The 18,187-nt window shown below is 39.7% G+C and overlaps 1 protein-coding gene across 1 annotated transcript in view; it reads right to left on the minus strand.

The window, feature by feature from the left end:
• NELL2 (NEL-like 2 (chicken)) overlaps positions 1-18,187 on the minus strand; it is a gene marked incomplete at both ends in the record, with an annotated part of 90,903 nt that overhangs the window by 36,564 nt on the left and 36,152 nt on the right. Inside the window, 3 exons of the mRNA XM_010141454.1 lie at positions 6,483-6,611; positions 9,652-9,754; positions 12,459-12,550. Of these exons, the coding sequence (XP_010139756.1) occupies positions 6,483-6,611; positions 9,652-9,754; positions 12,459-12,550 (324 nt within the window). The remainder of the gene's footprint in view (positions 1-6,482; positions 6,612-9,651; positions 9,755-12,458; positions 12,551-18,187) is intronic.

Here is an 18,187-nt window from a genome sequence, read left to right on the forward strand (position 1 = left end):
GTACTGTTTTTGTTGTGGGGGAAGAGGGTTGAATAATGCCTTAGTATTTTTACCCAAACATAGGAATAAATTAGTAAATCTTTCCAAGCAGAATGAGACCATACAAACTCTGAGCTAAGGGAAACCCGATGAGGACCAACCAAGTAGCACTTGGATGTCTGTGCTTCAGACATCTAATCTGGAAAGAGACAATTAATCCTCTAAGACTGCCTACTTCCTTCAGATGACTCAAATCAAGCCAGCTCCAGCTTATTCAAAAGCAGATTTCTAAACTGAAGACCTTCTCTCCCAAGGGACAATCATCAGTGAAGCTGATGCAATTCTCAAATGTAGACAGTCACTCAGTCTTTAGTTTCATTTCATCTGCTACTCTTGAAACTGGGACAAACATGGTAACAGCAGAGAAACTAGGAGAGTTACTGAGGAAAAAGAATAATTTAGATTAAAAAATGGGAAATGGCTTCACAAAAATTTGTTAAAGAATATTAAGTGACCCACATTTGTTAAGATGGGTTAGCTAGGTTGTGTACTGTGCAAATAGTACAACTACATTCCCAAATAAATTATATGGTCCACATATTCAAAAGGTAAATTTGTGACGTGTGGAGGGTTGATCCTAGTCAGCAGTTGAGCACCCACCAGCTGCTCGCTCACTTCCCTTCCCAGTGGGACTGGGGAGAGAATCAAAAGAGCAAAAGTGAGAAACAATTCCTGTGTTGAGATAAAGACTATTTAGTAAGTGAAGGAGAAAAAAGGGGAAAAAAAGTGATTCATAGGCAATCACTCTCCACCTCCCATCAGCAGACTGATGGCCAGCCAGTATTCAAACAACACCCACCATTTTTACTGCTGGCATGACATGTATCATGACGGTTTGAAAATGGCACCAGCTTGAATTCGGGACATTTACCTGTCCTCTGGCTATGGGCAAGGAAAACTTAACCTCAAGCTTGTGAACACAGGAGGGGTGCATTATCTTTATTTACTCTTTTTATAGCTCATTCACAGATGCGGGGGGTGGATATGTGACGGTTTGAAAATGGCGCTGGCCGGGTGGTGAGCTTTTGTTCTTCCCTTCTCCTTTCTCCCTAACCACGGGAAAGAGGTCCCACGCATCTCCGCGGCACTTTTGAATTCAGGCAAGCCGCAGGACTTTTGAATTTCTGCCCCCGGGACTGAGAGAACTTTTCATTGGAGAGAGAAAAGAACATGGACAGTTACCTCAATGCCCCTGGAGCAGTGAAAAGATTCTTTCTGTGAAGCAGGCAGACCTTTTCGCTTTGCCAGTTCCTGGTGAGGGTGGCTTTTGACTGAGTTCAGCCCAGCAAGGGGTAAAAACGGCTGTAAGCCCCCAGATCCTGCTCGGAGGGGACAAGATACAGATGGTGAAGGGGAATGCGCGCTCGGCACAGAGCCTCTGCAGACGCAGGGAACCCACAGGCATTCCCTGAAGGTCTGATCAGTATCCTGCAGTGCAGATGGGGAAGGCAAGCTATGGAATTTTGCCCTCGGTAAACTCAAGTCTCCTCCCAGCTACCCTGGAGGAAGAAGGACTATGTTACCTCCTATGAAGGTTTGCTCCAGGAGCAGTTTTCTTGGAATGAAAACTTTGTGAGGTGACGGACAAAAACTCCTTTCCTCGGCGAGTCCTTTGTTTATAAGCGGGAGATGTGGGTCGAAATGGGAGACGACTATATTTTTATGTGCCTATTTATGTATTTATCAATCTCTCCCTCTATCTCTTTCTCTTTTCCAGTCCCGTTTAACTTTTAAAATGATTGATTTGGGGGCTCTTCACTATTAAAACTCTTCTGTTCTCACCCCCTTTACATTAAACCTCTGTTTGTTTTTCCTTTGCCTAAACAAAGCCTTGAATTCAAGCCACAACGAGCTGCTAAGCTCCGCTCTGCATAGGTTTTGGTGGGTTTACGTTCCATCCAAATCCCTGTCACGACACCCTTTTAGTTTTAACAGCCACATAGTTTTAACCCACGACAGGTGTGGTCTGGGATATCCCTTTGGTCAGTTGGGGTCAGCTGTCCAGGCTGTGCCCCTTCCCAATCTCTTGCCCATGCCCAGCCTACTCACCGTGAAGAAAGTGAGAAACGGAGACAACCTTAACACTGTGAAAGCACTGTTCAGCAATAGCTAAAATATCCCTATATTACCAACACTGCTCTAGTCACAAATCCAAAACACAGCACCATACAGGCTGTGAAGAAGAAAGCAAAATGAAAGAAAAATGAACATGGTCCATCCCCAGACAAAATCAGTACATGATGTAAAATGGCACCTGCATCAGCCAAATCCACTTGTTAAAGAAGCAAATAACCTGTATTTCTCAGACCATGTTCAGTCCTGCTGCTTACAAAGGATTACTGCATTCTTCTGTCTTTTCTTGAGCCTACTGCCCTTTCTATTTAATTAGCAATCCTTGGCAACACTTCTGAAGTGAAATCAGACTTTGCACAGAGATAGTTGAATGCTACTATTGAATCAGAAAATTGGTCTTCAAGCAATCCTTCCAAATGCAGTCTTCAAAGGGTACAGGTAACACTTCCTCCCCAAACACATCTATAAAGAACTGCCAAAAGTGCACGACACAGTGCGTGAAAACAGCTTAGGTTCAAGGATCTGAGAAGAACACCTAAAGCTGCCACGAGCAGTCTATTTGCAAACCCGTCTTATTTGAAATTTGGATATATTTCATTCCTCTAGATGCATCAGAATATCTTGATAGCCAAGAGTTACAAACTTTACCCTTAAAAACTTTTTCAGCAAAACTTTACCCCCACAAATACAGTGGGGGCATTGAACATTATTTGAAATATATCCTGGAGAGCAATCATCAGTTTGGGAGCACTACAGGTGTTGCTTTGGGAAAAACTAATTACACTTCATCAGAACATCTGGTTTTGTAAACACATTGTAGGCTATACTCAGAGGATGCTATATTCAAAAGCACTTATACCTGGGCAGCACAGCATAATCCATACCTAAGGTTTTCTGCCCACAAGGTATCTCAAACTACATAATAACCTGAGGCAGAAAATAAATTTCAGAGTACTTGGAATAAGGCTTACAGCATGTAAATGAAGAAATACCAACACTGTAAGTACTGTTTTAAATAGTCCTCCAAATGAAACCTAATGCGACATAAATATTAATAAATATTATTATTATAAACCAGAAAGGTATCCACCATAACAGTATCTAGAGACATCACACAGCTTTGGAAAAGCATCAGTTCTTTCTAGGACAGAAGCCAAATTCTTCCATCATTCAGATGAAATCCATGCAGCTTTTCCAGACCCACACTTGATACCAGTTTCGAATATTTTTATTTTTTTTCTTCTGTCTTAAGGAGAAGTTCTGTCAATGGGAGCATCATTATTTCTGTTTATTCTTTGAATTTTGACACTGCTGAGGCACAAATCAGGATTGTATTTAGTGAAGCTTGTCTCCAACACAGAATCAATGACATCCAATTTTGCAGTACATCTGAAGAGTGTGAAGTGCGAACATGGAAACAGCTATCGTACCCGTGGGCTCCAGCTATTACAAAAAGCTTTCTCTGAAAGGTTTTGTGTTAACTCAACGTTTCTACGCTTGGCATTGGTCGTAATTAAAGCCACAATAATGGCACAGTACAGAAAGGGTATGTGCTGAGAAAGGCAGGTGGGGACTATTTCAGCCTTTTGAGATGAGGGACAGGACTCTGACATGACTTGGTGTTACATTACGCTATTGTGCCCCTTGCTATTACATTGCTTAATATTAAGGTAAGAGTCTCTTTCCAGAAATAAAAACCATAGTGCTGAAAGAGACATTTGGGCTGGAAAAAGGGATACAATACTAAAAGCACAACTCTGAAGAAACACAGGTATTTCAGCCCCCCGCCACTCCTCTTTCACAAAAACAATCCTAAAGTTTCAATCTGTAACCTTATTTCCCCTCCTACAGCACACTCAGTCAGGGATGGCCAGCCAAGGCCAGGTCTGGACCTGTGTACCAAGTGTGCATAGATCAAGTGTGGTGCCTACACAGAATCACAGAATCATCATCCGGCCGGAAGAGACCTCAAAGATCATCGAGTCCAACCGTTACCCTTACACTGCCAGGGTCCCTACACCATGTCCCGCAACACCAGATCCACACGATTTTTAAACACTTCCAGGGATGGGGACTCCACCACCTCCCTAGGCAACCCGTTCCAATGCTTAATAACCCTCACTGTAAAGAATTTTTTCCTAATATCCAACCTGAACCTCCCCTGGCGCAACTTAAGGCCATTCCCCCTCGTCCTGTCATTTTCGACATAGGAGAAGAGATTGACCCCCACCTCCCTACAACTTCCCTTAAGATAATTATAAAGAGCAATAAGGTCCCCCCTAAGCCTCCTCTTCTCCAGACTACAGTACGTAGCCAGCAGCAAAGCTAGGCTGGTTAGCCTGATGAGTTAGCTTTGCCTTTGCTGGGAGAACCTACTTCGGCAGAGACCAATCTCATGAGCTTTGCTCACGTGGGCACATCTTCCTACTGGGACTTACTCCCACAACCTTCAATGTGAGTAAGCGTTCCTGGATAAGGCCCTAAATCGTACACATTTTTAAGAGATAATTTAAAGCATCAAAACATAGTAATAGGTGAAACAATTATATTCATGTAAATAATGTGTCCCAACCTCTTATTCACTTCTGCAAGTATTTTGAAAGCACTTGAGCAGATTAATAATTACCACCCAAAACCAATGTCATTTGCCCATACAGAAGCAATAGGGACAAGAAATCATAGAATCAGAATCCTTTTGGTTGGAAGAGACCTTCAGGGTCAAGTCCAACTGTTGACCTAGCCCTACCAAGCCACCTTGTTCCTTCTCAAAAAAAATCTTCTCAAAAAATCACCACACTGAATTCAAGTACTGCACAAACCAGTAAATCCACTTACAATACAAATGCATCAGTCTCACGTATCCTAATCTACTGTGTCCTCTTCTAAAGATTTCACCACCAAGCCAATCAAAAAACTTCTGGTTTTTGCTTATGACATGCCTGGCAAGTTCCACACATAGCAACAGACTCATTCGAGTGACGTGGAGATCACTAAGAGAACATAACTTGTTTTTCTGCTTTCATTCTGCAGAGTAACATTCAGCAGAGCTGCAGTGAAAACCTTCTCAAAGCACCTGATTTCACCATAACTCCATTGCCCCAGTGACCCCCCTCAAAAAGGAAACGGCTTGATGAGTTCCCAGAAAGGCAGATCTGCAGTCTAAGCCTCGGCATAGTCTCTAGGGACTATGGGATAAAAAGGGGCTGACGTTGCAACACAGAACGAGCTGTACAGCAGGTCCCAATGCCAGATGCCTGCTGGGACATAGTGAGGGGCAAGAGATTACTTTCTGTCTGGTTTTTAGTTCTAGTTCTCAAAAAAGGCTTCCATCAGAAGGTTTACCATACACATTAAGCAGAGGTATATGTGAAACTGAATTAACTGCATGCTCCTTTCCTGAAAACGGACATGAATTCTCAAATCTGTATCTACAGATGAGCATTTCCGCTGACGTTAATGTGGCTACTAACTCAGTAAGCTGCAGACTTTAAACTCTGCAGAGTTCAGCCAAAGGAACAATCTTAAAAGGCCTTGATTTATCCCATGTAATTGTGCATCGCGAGAGAACAATCCAGGTATTTAGGTGGGACTGCAGACCTCCCTCTGCTCACAGATGCTTGACTTTCAATTTAGCAGGCTAAATCTGAACCGAACTACTTACTAGTCAAAGGTATTACTCCTACCAACATACAAGCTTTATCAAAAGAATGACACGGTACACTAGTACTACGTGTTTGCAGAATCAGGATTTTCATGAGGAAGAGCAACATTTAGCACAAAACCTAAGAGGTTGGGCAGAGGACTTTGGCTGTCACTGCTGGAGTGGGGATGGTTGTTTTCTCATAGGATTACGCTAAATTGTAAAGACACAGATTATAGAGTCTTCTCTTCTGATTAAGTAACTTGTTGCTCCCTGATACCAAAAGAGCAGCTCAAATAATAAATCATTACTCAGTACGATTAACAATACTAGTACCTAGTCTATGGCATTTACTTACTTACTGGGGAGAGAGAATGGAAACAGGCAGCGGTAAGAAGATAAACTAAATGTTATACTAATATGTTATTCAAGTAATTGACTTCTAGGTTGCCTGAATATCTGAATACCATGGAAAGAAAAAAAAAGAAAACTTTCATGCAGAAGCATGTTTCTAATTCAAGACCTCAGCCATACTAACTTACCACTTCGACACTTATCAGATTTTTTTTTTAAAGAACTTAAGTGAAGAAGTAATTATTTTAGTTGATTAATATACTGTATGTCTCATTAATTGCATATAATAGGCCCGTCCATTTGACAGCTTATGAATCAATACACTGATACCACAGTAACTGATACAGCAGAGCCAAGCATCTACACAAGGTATTACCTTCACAGTAGGCATTGTCCTCTCGAAGGGCTCGGAAGCCATCTCGGCAGCTACAGACAGCTCTGTCATCTAGGTTTCGGCAGACAGAATGCTCCATACAGTTATGTCCTTCAGTGCAAAAGTCATGGCCTGTGCAGAAACAAATATGATTGAGGGTTAAAAAGAATCCAGGGATTATAAAACACCCCTGTCAAAGACAGTCCTATCTTTTTCTCAGTTAGGTCAAAGAATATCTTTCTATTGTCTGTGAGATATAGAAAAATAAATTGTATCAAGCATGAAACAGATGAAAGGAGTAGTAAAGGCCATAAGAACAGACTGTCTCTACATCTTCAATTCAATTTCAGGTTACAGAATTGATCTAAGGCAGGTGGATAGGAGGCTTGCTTAAATCCCCCTACTGTCTCCTTGTCATCGTTAAGTACTTTCACAGGACACTTCTTAATTACATTTTTTTTCTTCAATTTCTTTTTCTGTTGTTGTGTTTGGACATTTATCAAAGGGCTCAACTCAGTAGCTCATTTACTAGTGGTATTACTTGTTTTCCCAGCACTTTTTGTTCCCATGTGTGTTTATAAAATCCTTCCACATTTAACCAAAAGTCTTTGATTAACGTTGACTTATTTTGCTTTTCTCTTCCTCTTATCTCTTTCTTTCAAGCTCCACTGACTGAATACTCTTTCAAATTGCATCATCCTTTACATTTCAGATAATTTTATTTTTAAAGTCTCACCTTTTAGCCATCCGTATTTCCTATTTTCCTATTTTTTCCCTTCCATTCTTCCTGAGTGTGATCATTTTCCGTTGCAGTTTAATTACAAATTTTTAAGACTCTGAAGTTCTTTACCAGGCTGGAAAATTCAGTTTGACCTTTCAACTCAGTAGGTTTTTAATTCTTTCTGTTCACTCTCATGAAATCTAATACTGCTGTGTTGCTGAACACCATTAATTCATCCTTTATTAGGCTGAATTCAAGCTTGTTTTAGTAACTAACTCGAAGCTTCCATAATTTCCACATCTCTCTATAAAGGTGTGGACCTTATCTCCATTGTTTTCTCAATAATTTCGTTTATTTAAAGTTTTCTTCTTTAACTTAAGCATTAGAATTGATCAAGAGGCAGTACTTTACTGTTGTTTTCCAATAACTATTTTCATCTCTGAAAACCTCCCACAGGACAACTGGGTCAGGCTCAGAGGAGCAGGACTGGTGTAATAGCAACAGCTCCTGCACACAAGCTGGAATCGGAATGCAACACAGGCCTCTTACAAAGTAAAAAACAAGTACACATTGACAGGAAAGATTCCTGTTTTTATCACTATACCTGGCTTCTGCTTCATTTTGCTATAAAAGAGCTTCCACCCCTAACTTATGGAAGCAAAGTTAAATGAGCACTTCAAGCAGGACAATGGAAGACAGTCTGCTTGGAGGTGTTTTGCACTTGGGCCGTTCATGAACAGTGTGAAGCAACACAAACCAAGCAAAACAAGACAACAGAAACATAAAAACCTGTAGAGGTAGAATACTTTAGTACTAAGACCCAGTGACATGGTCATGATGCAAACATCACAGACCTACTATGATATGAGAGGCTGATGTTTTTCTTTCTTTTTTTAACCCCCTTTTACTTCCTGCGGTGGATTGTCTCCGTGTAACATAGACATATATTTAGGTAATGCTACTTCAATATTACAATTCACCACAGCTACCACAGTGTCGTCATCTAACACAGGACATTAAGAAGTAAAAAGCTCTACACTTTCACTAGCATTAGAGTGACTTCAATACCCATTGATGACAGCAGAAGTCTGTGTATCAAGAGCAACCTCTGGCCATGGTCACATCTATTCTTTGCCTTTTTGTTTTATTCCTCATTGAGCCTGGAGTTGATGACAAAGCAATAGTCTTATTTTTTTATTTCCTGGTCTGAACTGGTTCATATCAGACTTTGGCATTAAATAACTAAGAATGTGCATGTTATCCAGAAAGGGTAAGGGCTTTTTTTTTATTTTTTTGTTTTGTTTTTCTTGAGATTCTTAACTGTGGCATGTCAGCGGTATTAATAAACAAAATACATGCTGCTGAACAACAGTGTACAGCTGCTTATTGTTTAAAGAAGTGCCATAGTTCATGAGAGGCCAAGCTAGCATGATCCAGGTAGGATTGAAAACATTCAGAAAACACTCATCTGACATATATTAAAATTCTCTAGTTGTACCAGGCACAAGAAACAGAATTCTTTTCTCTAAGCCACTGAAGATTTTATAGAAAGCTATCATTAAAAACATCCTATTTGAATGCGATAGACTTCAAGACCTATCAACTTGTCTTAAGTTCTTTTCTGCTACTTTCTTCTCTCTGCTCGATGTCATTAATCATATCCTATGTGTCTGTGCTGAGTAGCACAGAAGTGAGTATAGCTGCATTCTTACTTTTCACTGTAGTATACCTAAAGTAAGCCCAAGAGTCTATCTTCTTTCACGCCAGGTGTCAATTTATCATTACTTAGCCATAGAAGAAATAGGCATAGCCACTTAAAGACGCAATTGGTCATAACTTTGAAGGAACCGGTATTAGTCCAGATCAAAAGAGAGGGCTCAAGACACAGCACTTTGTGTGCCTCTTCTCTTTAGTAAGGATTACTCTGGATATAACACAAAAAGGTACATAGCACACAAAAATATTCCCCAAAGCTTCTGCTTCTAGATGCAGACTACAATCCCAAACAGGTAAACAAGTTACTCCAGTCTCCGAACAACTGCATAGCACAAACAGTTCTCTGAAAGAAACTTCTCAATGCATCTCAGAAAGATGCCAGGGGAAACGGACATTTCTCCAATCTCATTTTGTTTGGATACAGGAGTGGGTAAAGGGTAAAAAATAACTGATTCTGTATGTGATTTCTTCACCTTTTCACCCACTTTTGACTAGAATGAAAAACAAAAGTGCCAGTAAATGTTTCACAGAATTTACACTATTAGACATTTTACAAACAAGTTTCAGATATCACGATGTAGTTGTTAGCTGTGCAGATTCCCAAGAGGTATAGTGATTGTCACACACAGGAGTGTCCTATTCAAAATTATAGGAAAAAAGTCTACATAACCTGTGAGAATGGAAAATTATACTGAGCTTATATATATGTATATATATATCCAGCTATTACTTTACCTTTACAGATTTTGCAGCAGCTGTGAGATAAGGGGATCTGTTGAGATTCTGGGCAGTTCAAAGCTGTACAACTGTCTTTTGGAATACGCTGCATTTTGTGGTCCTGTTAAGTTGAGGTAATTGATTAATATTGTGAGAGAAGAAATAAAGATAAATGATAACTTAGCAGAATTTTAGCATTATAATGTACAGACAAAAGCTACCTATGCCAAACTCCAGGTACCTTCAAAAAACACTTGAAAGGACAACATAGCTCAGTAAAAGCATCAGGAACTCCCCTATACTCAAACCTTTTCAAGCAAGCAAGAGTGTGAGCAACAGCCCTTATTCTTCTCTTGTCTTAGTTGTCAAGTAACTTGCCTCAGAAGTTTCTCTTAAAGTTATGCCTGAAAGAGTAACAATTTTTTCTCAAAAACTGAGGCAGTGGTTTCCAGAATGAAAGGTCCTCGTGATGAATACTCTAAAGCAGCAGTTATTTATACAGCAAGTAAAATCAAACTTGAACACCTCTCATCTCAATGCTGTGGTAGTAACACTGAAGGAAATAAGCATTGAGTCCCTCTTAGGAAAGAGAGGGTTTCTCAGCTAAGTCTGGATCAGGCATCTGGAAATGTCCAGTGCCAAGATGGCATCTGACTATCTTCAGGCACTTAGTGCAGGTCACACACAATCACTGCAGTATGGCCACATGAAATGCTTGCCTTAGCAGTCCGCTACTACCGATGTACCACCTTCAGGCTCCCTCGGGCCCTAATTAATGTGTCTTGCAGTGTTCTAGTCAGGATGCGGCAAAAACAGAAAACAAGGCAAACAATGTGCTCCTCAGACAGCTGCCTTAAAATCAGCAATCTGGTTGAAATATTAGCTCATTGAACTCAGGACCCTGTACTTCTGCACGCAAGAAAATTGCATCATGCATATGCCATTGCATGTATTATTATTATGGGTCTCGAATTAAATTTTAAGTACTCTTTAAGCATGAAATAAAGATGAAGCATGAACACAATGGCCAATATCAAAATTACTGCTCAAACTTTACGTTAAACAATCTGACAGAGAAACCAACCCTAACCTGATAACATAGTAAGGCAAATCTAGCTGCACACCAGGACAAGCAAAACCCAGCACTCACACAAAATAAAGAAAAAAAAGACCCCTTTGATAGAAATAATACAAACTAGAGCAGTCTGGATCGCATTTAATTCTTTTACAAATTTGAATTTGGAAGAGAACTTTTCATTCACTTGTTTTATCATATTCAAACAGAAAAGTGAATGCTTATAGCAGGCACAGCAGTCAAATAAAACCAAAAAATGATGTTTAGAATTACATGCAGACAAACAGAAGAAATTCCCTACATTGCCTTGGTAACATCAGTACAAGCCTTCAATCATGCAATCACTACTTGTGCCATTCCATTTCTCTCTTGAGCTAGAGCCATTAATTATATCCTTTTATGAGAACTATGGTAGTAATAAAATAGAATTCCTAACTGACCAACAGAGTTTATAGTATGTGGATTTTCTGCTCTGAATTATCATTCACAAGGCTGTTCAGCAGAAACTGTATGTACTTTGGTCCTTGAAAAAGCAGCATATGAATCAGCCAAAGTTGCTGCTCAATATTTCTACCAGGACAGTGAGGCAGCTCACCAGCAAACAAGTATAATCAGAGGCATCAGAGGCATTTAGTTCATACAGTATCACATTTCCCAGCTGCAAGAAACACGAGGCAACATCACATAACTTTTGATGGTTGTTAATTACATCCATTGACTAATCATAGAATTCTTGTCTCAGGTGTCACGTTGAAAATACAAGCTAGCAGTCCTGAAAAGCATACAACTGAATCCCAAATTATCTCTGGTCACCTTCTTCTTTCCTTTCTCAGAAGGGTTTTAAAGCAACCAGTCCAGGAATTAAGATCACAAAGATTACAATCAAGAGCAGTTAAGACAACAGTCACCAGTTCTGCTTTGTAAAACACACTTTTTCACATCCATATGAAAGTTTTTTGAGAGTTCCAGAAACTGGTCCAATAGATAGCTGCAGCGTGGCCAGAGAAGTTACTCTCTTCTCTTTCTCTGTCCTAGAAATGTGTGCTCAGGTTTTCAACTCCATCCCGCAGTATGCAGCTCTCTGACCAGAGTGAATTCCTCCCCATCTCTCCTTCTGAGAGGGGAGACCCACTGCAGCAATTTGTGTAATTCTCAGCCCACAGCCATTCCTGGGGTATATTTTGCCCTTAAAGTGCATTTGTGTCCTGAAGACCAACCCTGCTCATGCAGCAAGACAAGACTGACTCAGCATCTGGTGTGTTCTGTCTACAAATAAAACAACTGTACCAAATTTCCATCACTAGAAATACAACCAGACACATGGCGTACCAGCTCTTTTCCTTCTTTTTCATCTAGCTTTTCCACTAAAAATTATCCTGAATTCCAAGTTATGCCCCCATCACATCCATGCATCTCTTGTACCTGAGTACATAACTTTGAACAATAACATTGCACACGTATCAATGAAAACACAAGGTAGTCTGCTGGGTTTTTATGACTGATACCTAAAAAGAAAAGAATTCAGCTTGATTGTCAAGCTGCGTAATCAAAGCAGCTATACAAAGTAAATTTATTTGCAAAATTTGATGTGGAACTCAGCAAGACAAAATAAACAGAGGGCCCCTTAGATGTCTTTTCTGTTGCCACTCTGTAAGGTAGACCTGTCCGTATTTCAACAGTATTTCTTTCAGTGGAACTTTGATATTTCTAACACACAAGAATTTTTTTTTTCCATCAACAGTATTCTTACCTTGCACTCAAATAGAACACAGTCCCCTGAGCTTGAATACACAGTTTCTCTTTGTCCTTCAAAGTAGGTTCTGCCTTCAAATACACACACCGCTTCAGGAAAAGGAAAAAAAAAAACAAAACAAAACAATGGTTTTGTAAAAAAAGTCAGTACTCTGTTTATAGAACTGATACATAACTGTATTTCAAACTGAAAAAATTGAGTCAGCTGCAGTCATATTCTAATATTCAGTAGGACTCTGGATATCACAAGAAAAAAAAAAAAATCGAGGAGGAAAAAAACCACAAAAGAACCAGAAGAGAACACATAAGTAGAAGGTAAAGGATGTTTAAGCAATATGGAGTGCAGATAGCTACTGAGAGGGCATAGAGGAGATGTGTCTCAGGTCACACCAAGGGAGCCTTCACTACCAGCAACGCAGCTCAGGGATGACAAGTGAAATGGAGCTGTGAGAGCAGTATGAGTGCCATTAATAGATAATCAGTTTCTTGAAAAGGAACATTGCATGTCGAAGGATGATCACTGAAGCCACACAGTAATCTGTTATCACAGCCTTTTGATGTTTCATCACCCCATATAGTTGTTTATAAAAGGGATAATCAAGATACGAATACATAAGGGATATTCAATTACTGCAGAAGTGTATTAGAACGTATGAATTTTTGTACAGGAACTGAACTTCAGTGACTTTCTTCCTCCCCGCGCCCCCCCTCCCCCCCCAACAGAAGAAGGATCAAGTCTCCAGTGATCAAATGGCAGAACGACCTCCCTAGCATCGGTGTTTGTTAATATCATGGCCTGGCCTGATGCCACTCCTGCGCCTTGTCAATACTGGGTTTCACAGCAGCGTGCTGACACAGCTATACTGGATTACTCACTAAGGTGCCTATTCAGTATTTAAGAGTTACATAAAGCATCTTTACAGCAAACTGCCTTTTTTTTTTTTTTAAAATGGGTCCATTGCTGCAATTACATTATGCAAAGTATAAAAGCTAAGCAATGTAACTGCTAGGTGTAGAAAATCGGATGTCTGTCTCTGTTGTTTAGGACACAGTCAAGGCTCATGAAGTAACCATAATCATGAAATAACAGGCGTAGGTCACCACTTTGAAGTTCTAGATTACATGTTAGAGGCCTAATTTGTTTATAATTGATTTACATCTCCAAATCAATGATACTACAATTAATTCACAGACAGATTTATCTATTCTCTTTAAATTACAATTACTACAATATGCTGACAATTTAAAAATATCTAAAATTACAAGAGTTCTTATTGCATGACCGATACTAATTACCATTACTGCTGTTATTTTCAAATCTCCTTTGCTTTAATTTTTTAGCTTGTAGCTCCTTGATTTTACAAACTTCTGACGTCAGAATGTAAAATGCAACTCTTGGAACTGATGTTGAAAAAAACCTGATGGGCATAGTGACAAAAAAGGTTTTTCCAAATTCCAAAACATGAGCTATAATATCTTATAAAGTTTCTTGTGTGATATAAGTCTGCACAGCACTTTCAAGAAGTAATATGACAGCTGTTACAACACTCCAAATCCCATGAATGGCAGAGTTTGCAGTCAGACTTAATAAAGTACAGAGACACAGAAGAGTCCAGGGAAGAGTCCTAGGGCTAACAGAAGGAGAAAATTTGTACAACATCCACAAAGAAAGATCACAAAAACTCAAGCTCTATACAGTGCCTTTTTTCTCTCCCAGAAAACAACCTCTCCTAGAAGGAAGTATGCGAGAAAAAAAATCAATATAAATCTTTACTGAGTACTAGAAGATCTTGAACCCAGACAGGATGAGGCAATCATCCAGTCATATATATCACCTCCTATGTATTACAGGCCATGACACTAAACTGAAATATTCATATATTAAGCCCTTTCCCTTACCCCATACATTTCAAGCTTCTAAGAACACTACATGTGACAGACAAAAAAGAAGTATAGCAATGCCTGCAGTCCACATAATGGCAACGGACTGACAACACATCCTCATGTTTCCAGCAGGCAGACTATGCCTGTTCACAAGACAGTCAAAAGACATCAAAATCACTGTCAGTCTGTCTTGGAATAAAACACTCTCCTGAAGCCAAAATACTCTTAACATATGAATAAGACCACCTAAGCATCTTCAAAAAAAAAAGGGATCCACAATACCTCAAAGTATAGTCCACTGAATGCAGTCTCCTTATCAGTGGTGACAAACCTATCTTCTTCAGAGAAACTTAGAAAGTAACAAACACAGAAAAAAAATCTAAAGAAGGCATCAAGACTAGTGTGAAATCATGAAGTTATTTCTTGATTCCAACAGCCTTTGGAAGTTTTGGCATATAAAATCATTGTAACATAGTGATGCAGCAGTGCAAACACTTGCCTTCAGCAAGAAAATTAACTCTCCTCCACAAAGTCTTGGGAAAAAGAAAAACTTACAGATTCTGGGGCTGTGAGATATGGCTCTGCCCAGACAGCCCATTGCCCCTTTCCCGTGTGCCTTCATACACCTGAAGACTGTTTCTCAAAGGCTAGAAAGTGGCAGCAGAGAGCATGTTTCAAGACGCTTGCTTGTGTGGGTCCCAGAAATTTCAAGCAGTGCTCACATCCCCACAACCACAACACCTGGCCATCACACAGCTAAGAAAATTACATCTCATTCATTAAATTCCCCTAAATAAACATTTTCAACTAGTGGATCTTGCTGTGGCATTGTCAGCAAGGTTATAAAACCCAGGACCTGCCTATAGAGAGTGACAAAACTGTGTTTAAGAAAAGAGAGAAAACCCAAAAAACAATGAATGCCCAAATGACGAACTAAACTGAAACTAAATCAAGAACCTGTTAACCAGAATAAGCTGAACACAAGCAGAAGCATGTCTTCTTACAGACTGCTGCTCTCACCAAAGGGATATTTCTTCTTAAAAACATCAAAATCAACTACCTGGATTATTTCTTTCCTACTAGTGTTCTCTAAAACATGAAGGATTCAATCATATTTGTTCCTCCCATTAAAAAGCAGCAAGAACTAAGGCATACTCTGAAGCTCTTTCAGAGCCCTATCACTTGTTTGTTCTCTGCTCATCTATGCTAATCTAGCCAAATGAACTTACAATAAACCCACAGGCACTTCATCTACACCAGTACTACTGGCTCCATGCTTATGTAACAAGACAGGTACCAGTGGGTTTAGTGATGGTCTAAGTTTGCCAGTGCACGCTGTCTTTTCTTCTGCAATACACGCATAAATGCCTCTGTCTCTTCTGTTCTCTTGCCTGCTTGCTCTTCTGCTGCTGCCCACAGAGGATGCACCCTGCCAGACAGCAAAGGGCAGCTTTTCATCAAGCTACCTGAAGGCTTCAAAAAACTTTAACGTTGTCTAGTTAGGTGAGAATTGAGCACACTTGGAAAGATTTCTAGAAAGACAAGGCTACTAACTGTCATCTTCCCCACTTTCCTCCTAAGGCAGCAGGACCCATGTCTCAGGCAGTGTGGTACAGAACGTTTCCCCTGCCTCCTGTGACAGCAACTGTCACAGCCAGGATACCACGATTGTGGTGTTTCATGTCTTTATTTTCCTTCCGAAATAAAGATGTTTCAACAACATGAACATCTGGACTGGGACTGTGTAATTGTGAAGTCCGGTGAAGATTTAATTTCTGCTTGGCTAGATGCTTCCCAGGATACTGTGGTTAGTTTGTGATTGGTATCTCTCTGGGGAAACGTATCATCTTTGATCTTCCTAATTCCTTTCATTCGACAGACAGAGTCACAGTCAAGAAATTACCTGATGATTAGTTGATCCCGAACTTGATAGTCATTGCTTATGTAGGATTTCATCTATAGCTGAATTACATCAACCATTTCCTCTTGCCATCAAAATTTCACATTCCCCCAGTACCTAAAACAATGTATATTATTCAAAGCATGGTTTTCTAAGATGAAGAAACAGGAACTCTAGAAAACCTACTAGGAAGCTGGACTTTTGATATATTTGTATACTGAAGGTGATCAAATATTATAATGATATTACAGGGTCTAAAAAATTATTAGCAACGTCTGCTTATATCCCCACTAGTAATTTAAGTAAGCACAGTGATAATACAGCTATTCCCTGTAGTACCATTTAACACTTTGTGATAACACGGCACCTTCCCCATATTCACCCAGCAAAAGGAATCTTTCAGGAGCCCATTGGCTGTTGTGATCACTCAGTGAATTATCAGCAGTCTGTCAAATCACCACTTCTCCTTCACAACCCTTTCTTCTCTGCACTGGCCTCCAAATGGCACTTTCCTTCTGCATTTCTTAAAACGTCCATGCATAATCCATGACCCAGCTAACTTCTGTCTTCTGTTCGAGTTCACAAGATGTCATTTAGCACTTTTTCTCACTCCCGTATTTATCACCTTTCCTATCTGGATTGTGTATGCCTTCCTCTGAGAAATGCACGTACACTTCTCTGTGGTATCTAAGCTGATTTGGTTTCATACTTATCACCGAGGGAATGCAGAAAGTTTAGGGCACTGGTGAACTCCTCAAACCACTTTATTTTCTTGTATTGATAATTGCCCTGAGAGTAGCAGATGTGTCTTGAAGCTTTGTAAAATTTGTCAGCAGTTATGGATATACAATCTAAATCCGGTAATCAAATCTATGTTGCTTCATTCTTTGTTCACGTGTGTTGGGGAGGGCAGCAAAAAGAACACCAAAAATCAACATACAAAAAAACCCCTTGTCTTGTTCATTTAATTTTCCAACTTCCTCCTTGGAATCTCCTTGATTACATTTTCCACTGTTCAGAGATCAAGGCTTAGGCATTGTGTAAGTACCATTAATCCTACTTTGCAAGCTTACGTACTGCAAAACCTCTCTGTGGCTTTATTGGTAGAAATGAACTCAGAGATAATGCTCACCTTTCGTAAATTTCTCTCTCAACTACTGCCACCCCACCACTAGGCATTTCTCTCACCCCTTTCTCATTTAGAGACTTCAGGCATTATTTTTAATTTGTTTATCTTCTGAATAGCAGAAGTTCTTCTGTTACTTCAGTCAGGGAGACTGCAGGCTTGTTTCATTCCATGTCATCTCCCTCAACCATTCAAAATTATTCCAGTTTTCAAGCTGGAAAATACATTGCTAGTTTTACCAGACAATCATTGATGAAAAGCTGAATATATACGCTTCTGCTTCCTCAGCTGAAAAAATAAAATCCCATTTGAAATTTCCTAATAATAAGGAATTCATTACTATTTGCATCTTGTTGATTTTAGCTGGAAATGCTAACTGAAAACTCAGCTGTTACACTGAAAGCACGAAATCATTGTTCTACAGTACTTTTACTATCATTTAAAATCATCTGCAGTGTGGGCCATCTCCAACAACACTAACAAGCTGTTTATTCACATTTGCAAGGGGTCAATTTAAAATTATAAATTCTTTCACCCAGCTCTCATGTTTCCTGTATTTCCATCAACTACTATGGGGAAATGACATAATTCATCTATCCCATGTGTTCTTGCTGGGAAATCTTCTGAGGAATTCGTCTGAGCCCTAGAATGAGGGCACCTTGAGGCATTCTCAAAGACTTAAAAAAAACCAATCTGAGCACTGAAAAGGCATATCAAAATGTGACTAAAAACTCTATTGATAGCAGTTCAGCTCAGGCAAATAGACCTGACAGATGAAGTAAAACTTTTAAAGTAGTCTGCAGGACAGGGAGTCTGG

This window comes from Buceros rhinoceros, unplaced genomic scaffold (assembly GCF_000710305.1).
Source record: "Buceros rhinoceros silvestris isolate BGI_N320 unplaced genomic scaffold, ASM71030v1 scaffold8648, whole genome shotgun sequence".
In the NCBI taxonomy this organism is placed as follows: domain Eukaryota; kingdom Metazoa; phylum Chordata; class Aves; order Bucerotiformes; family Bucerotidae; genus Buceros; species Buceros rhinoceros.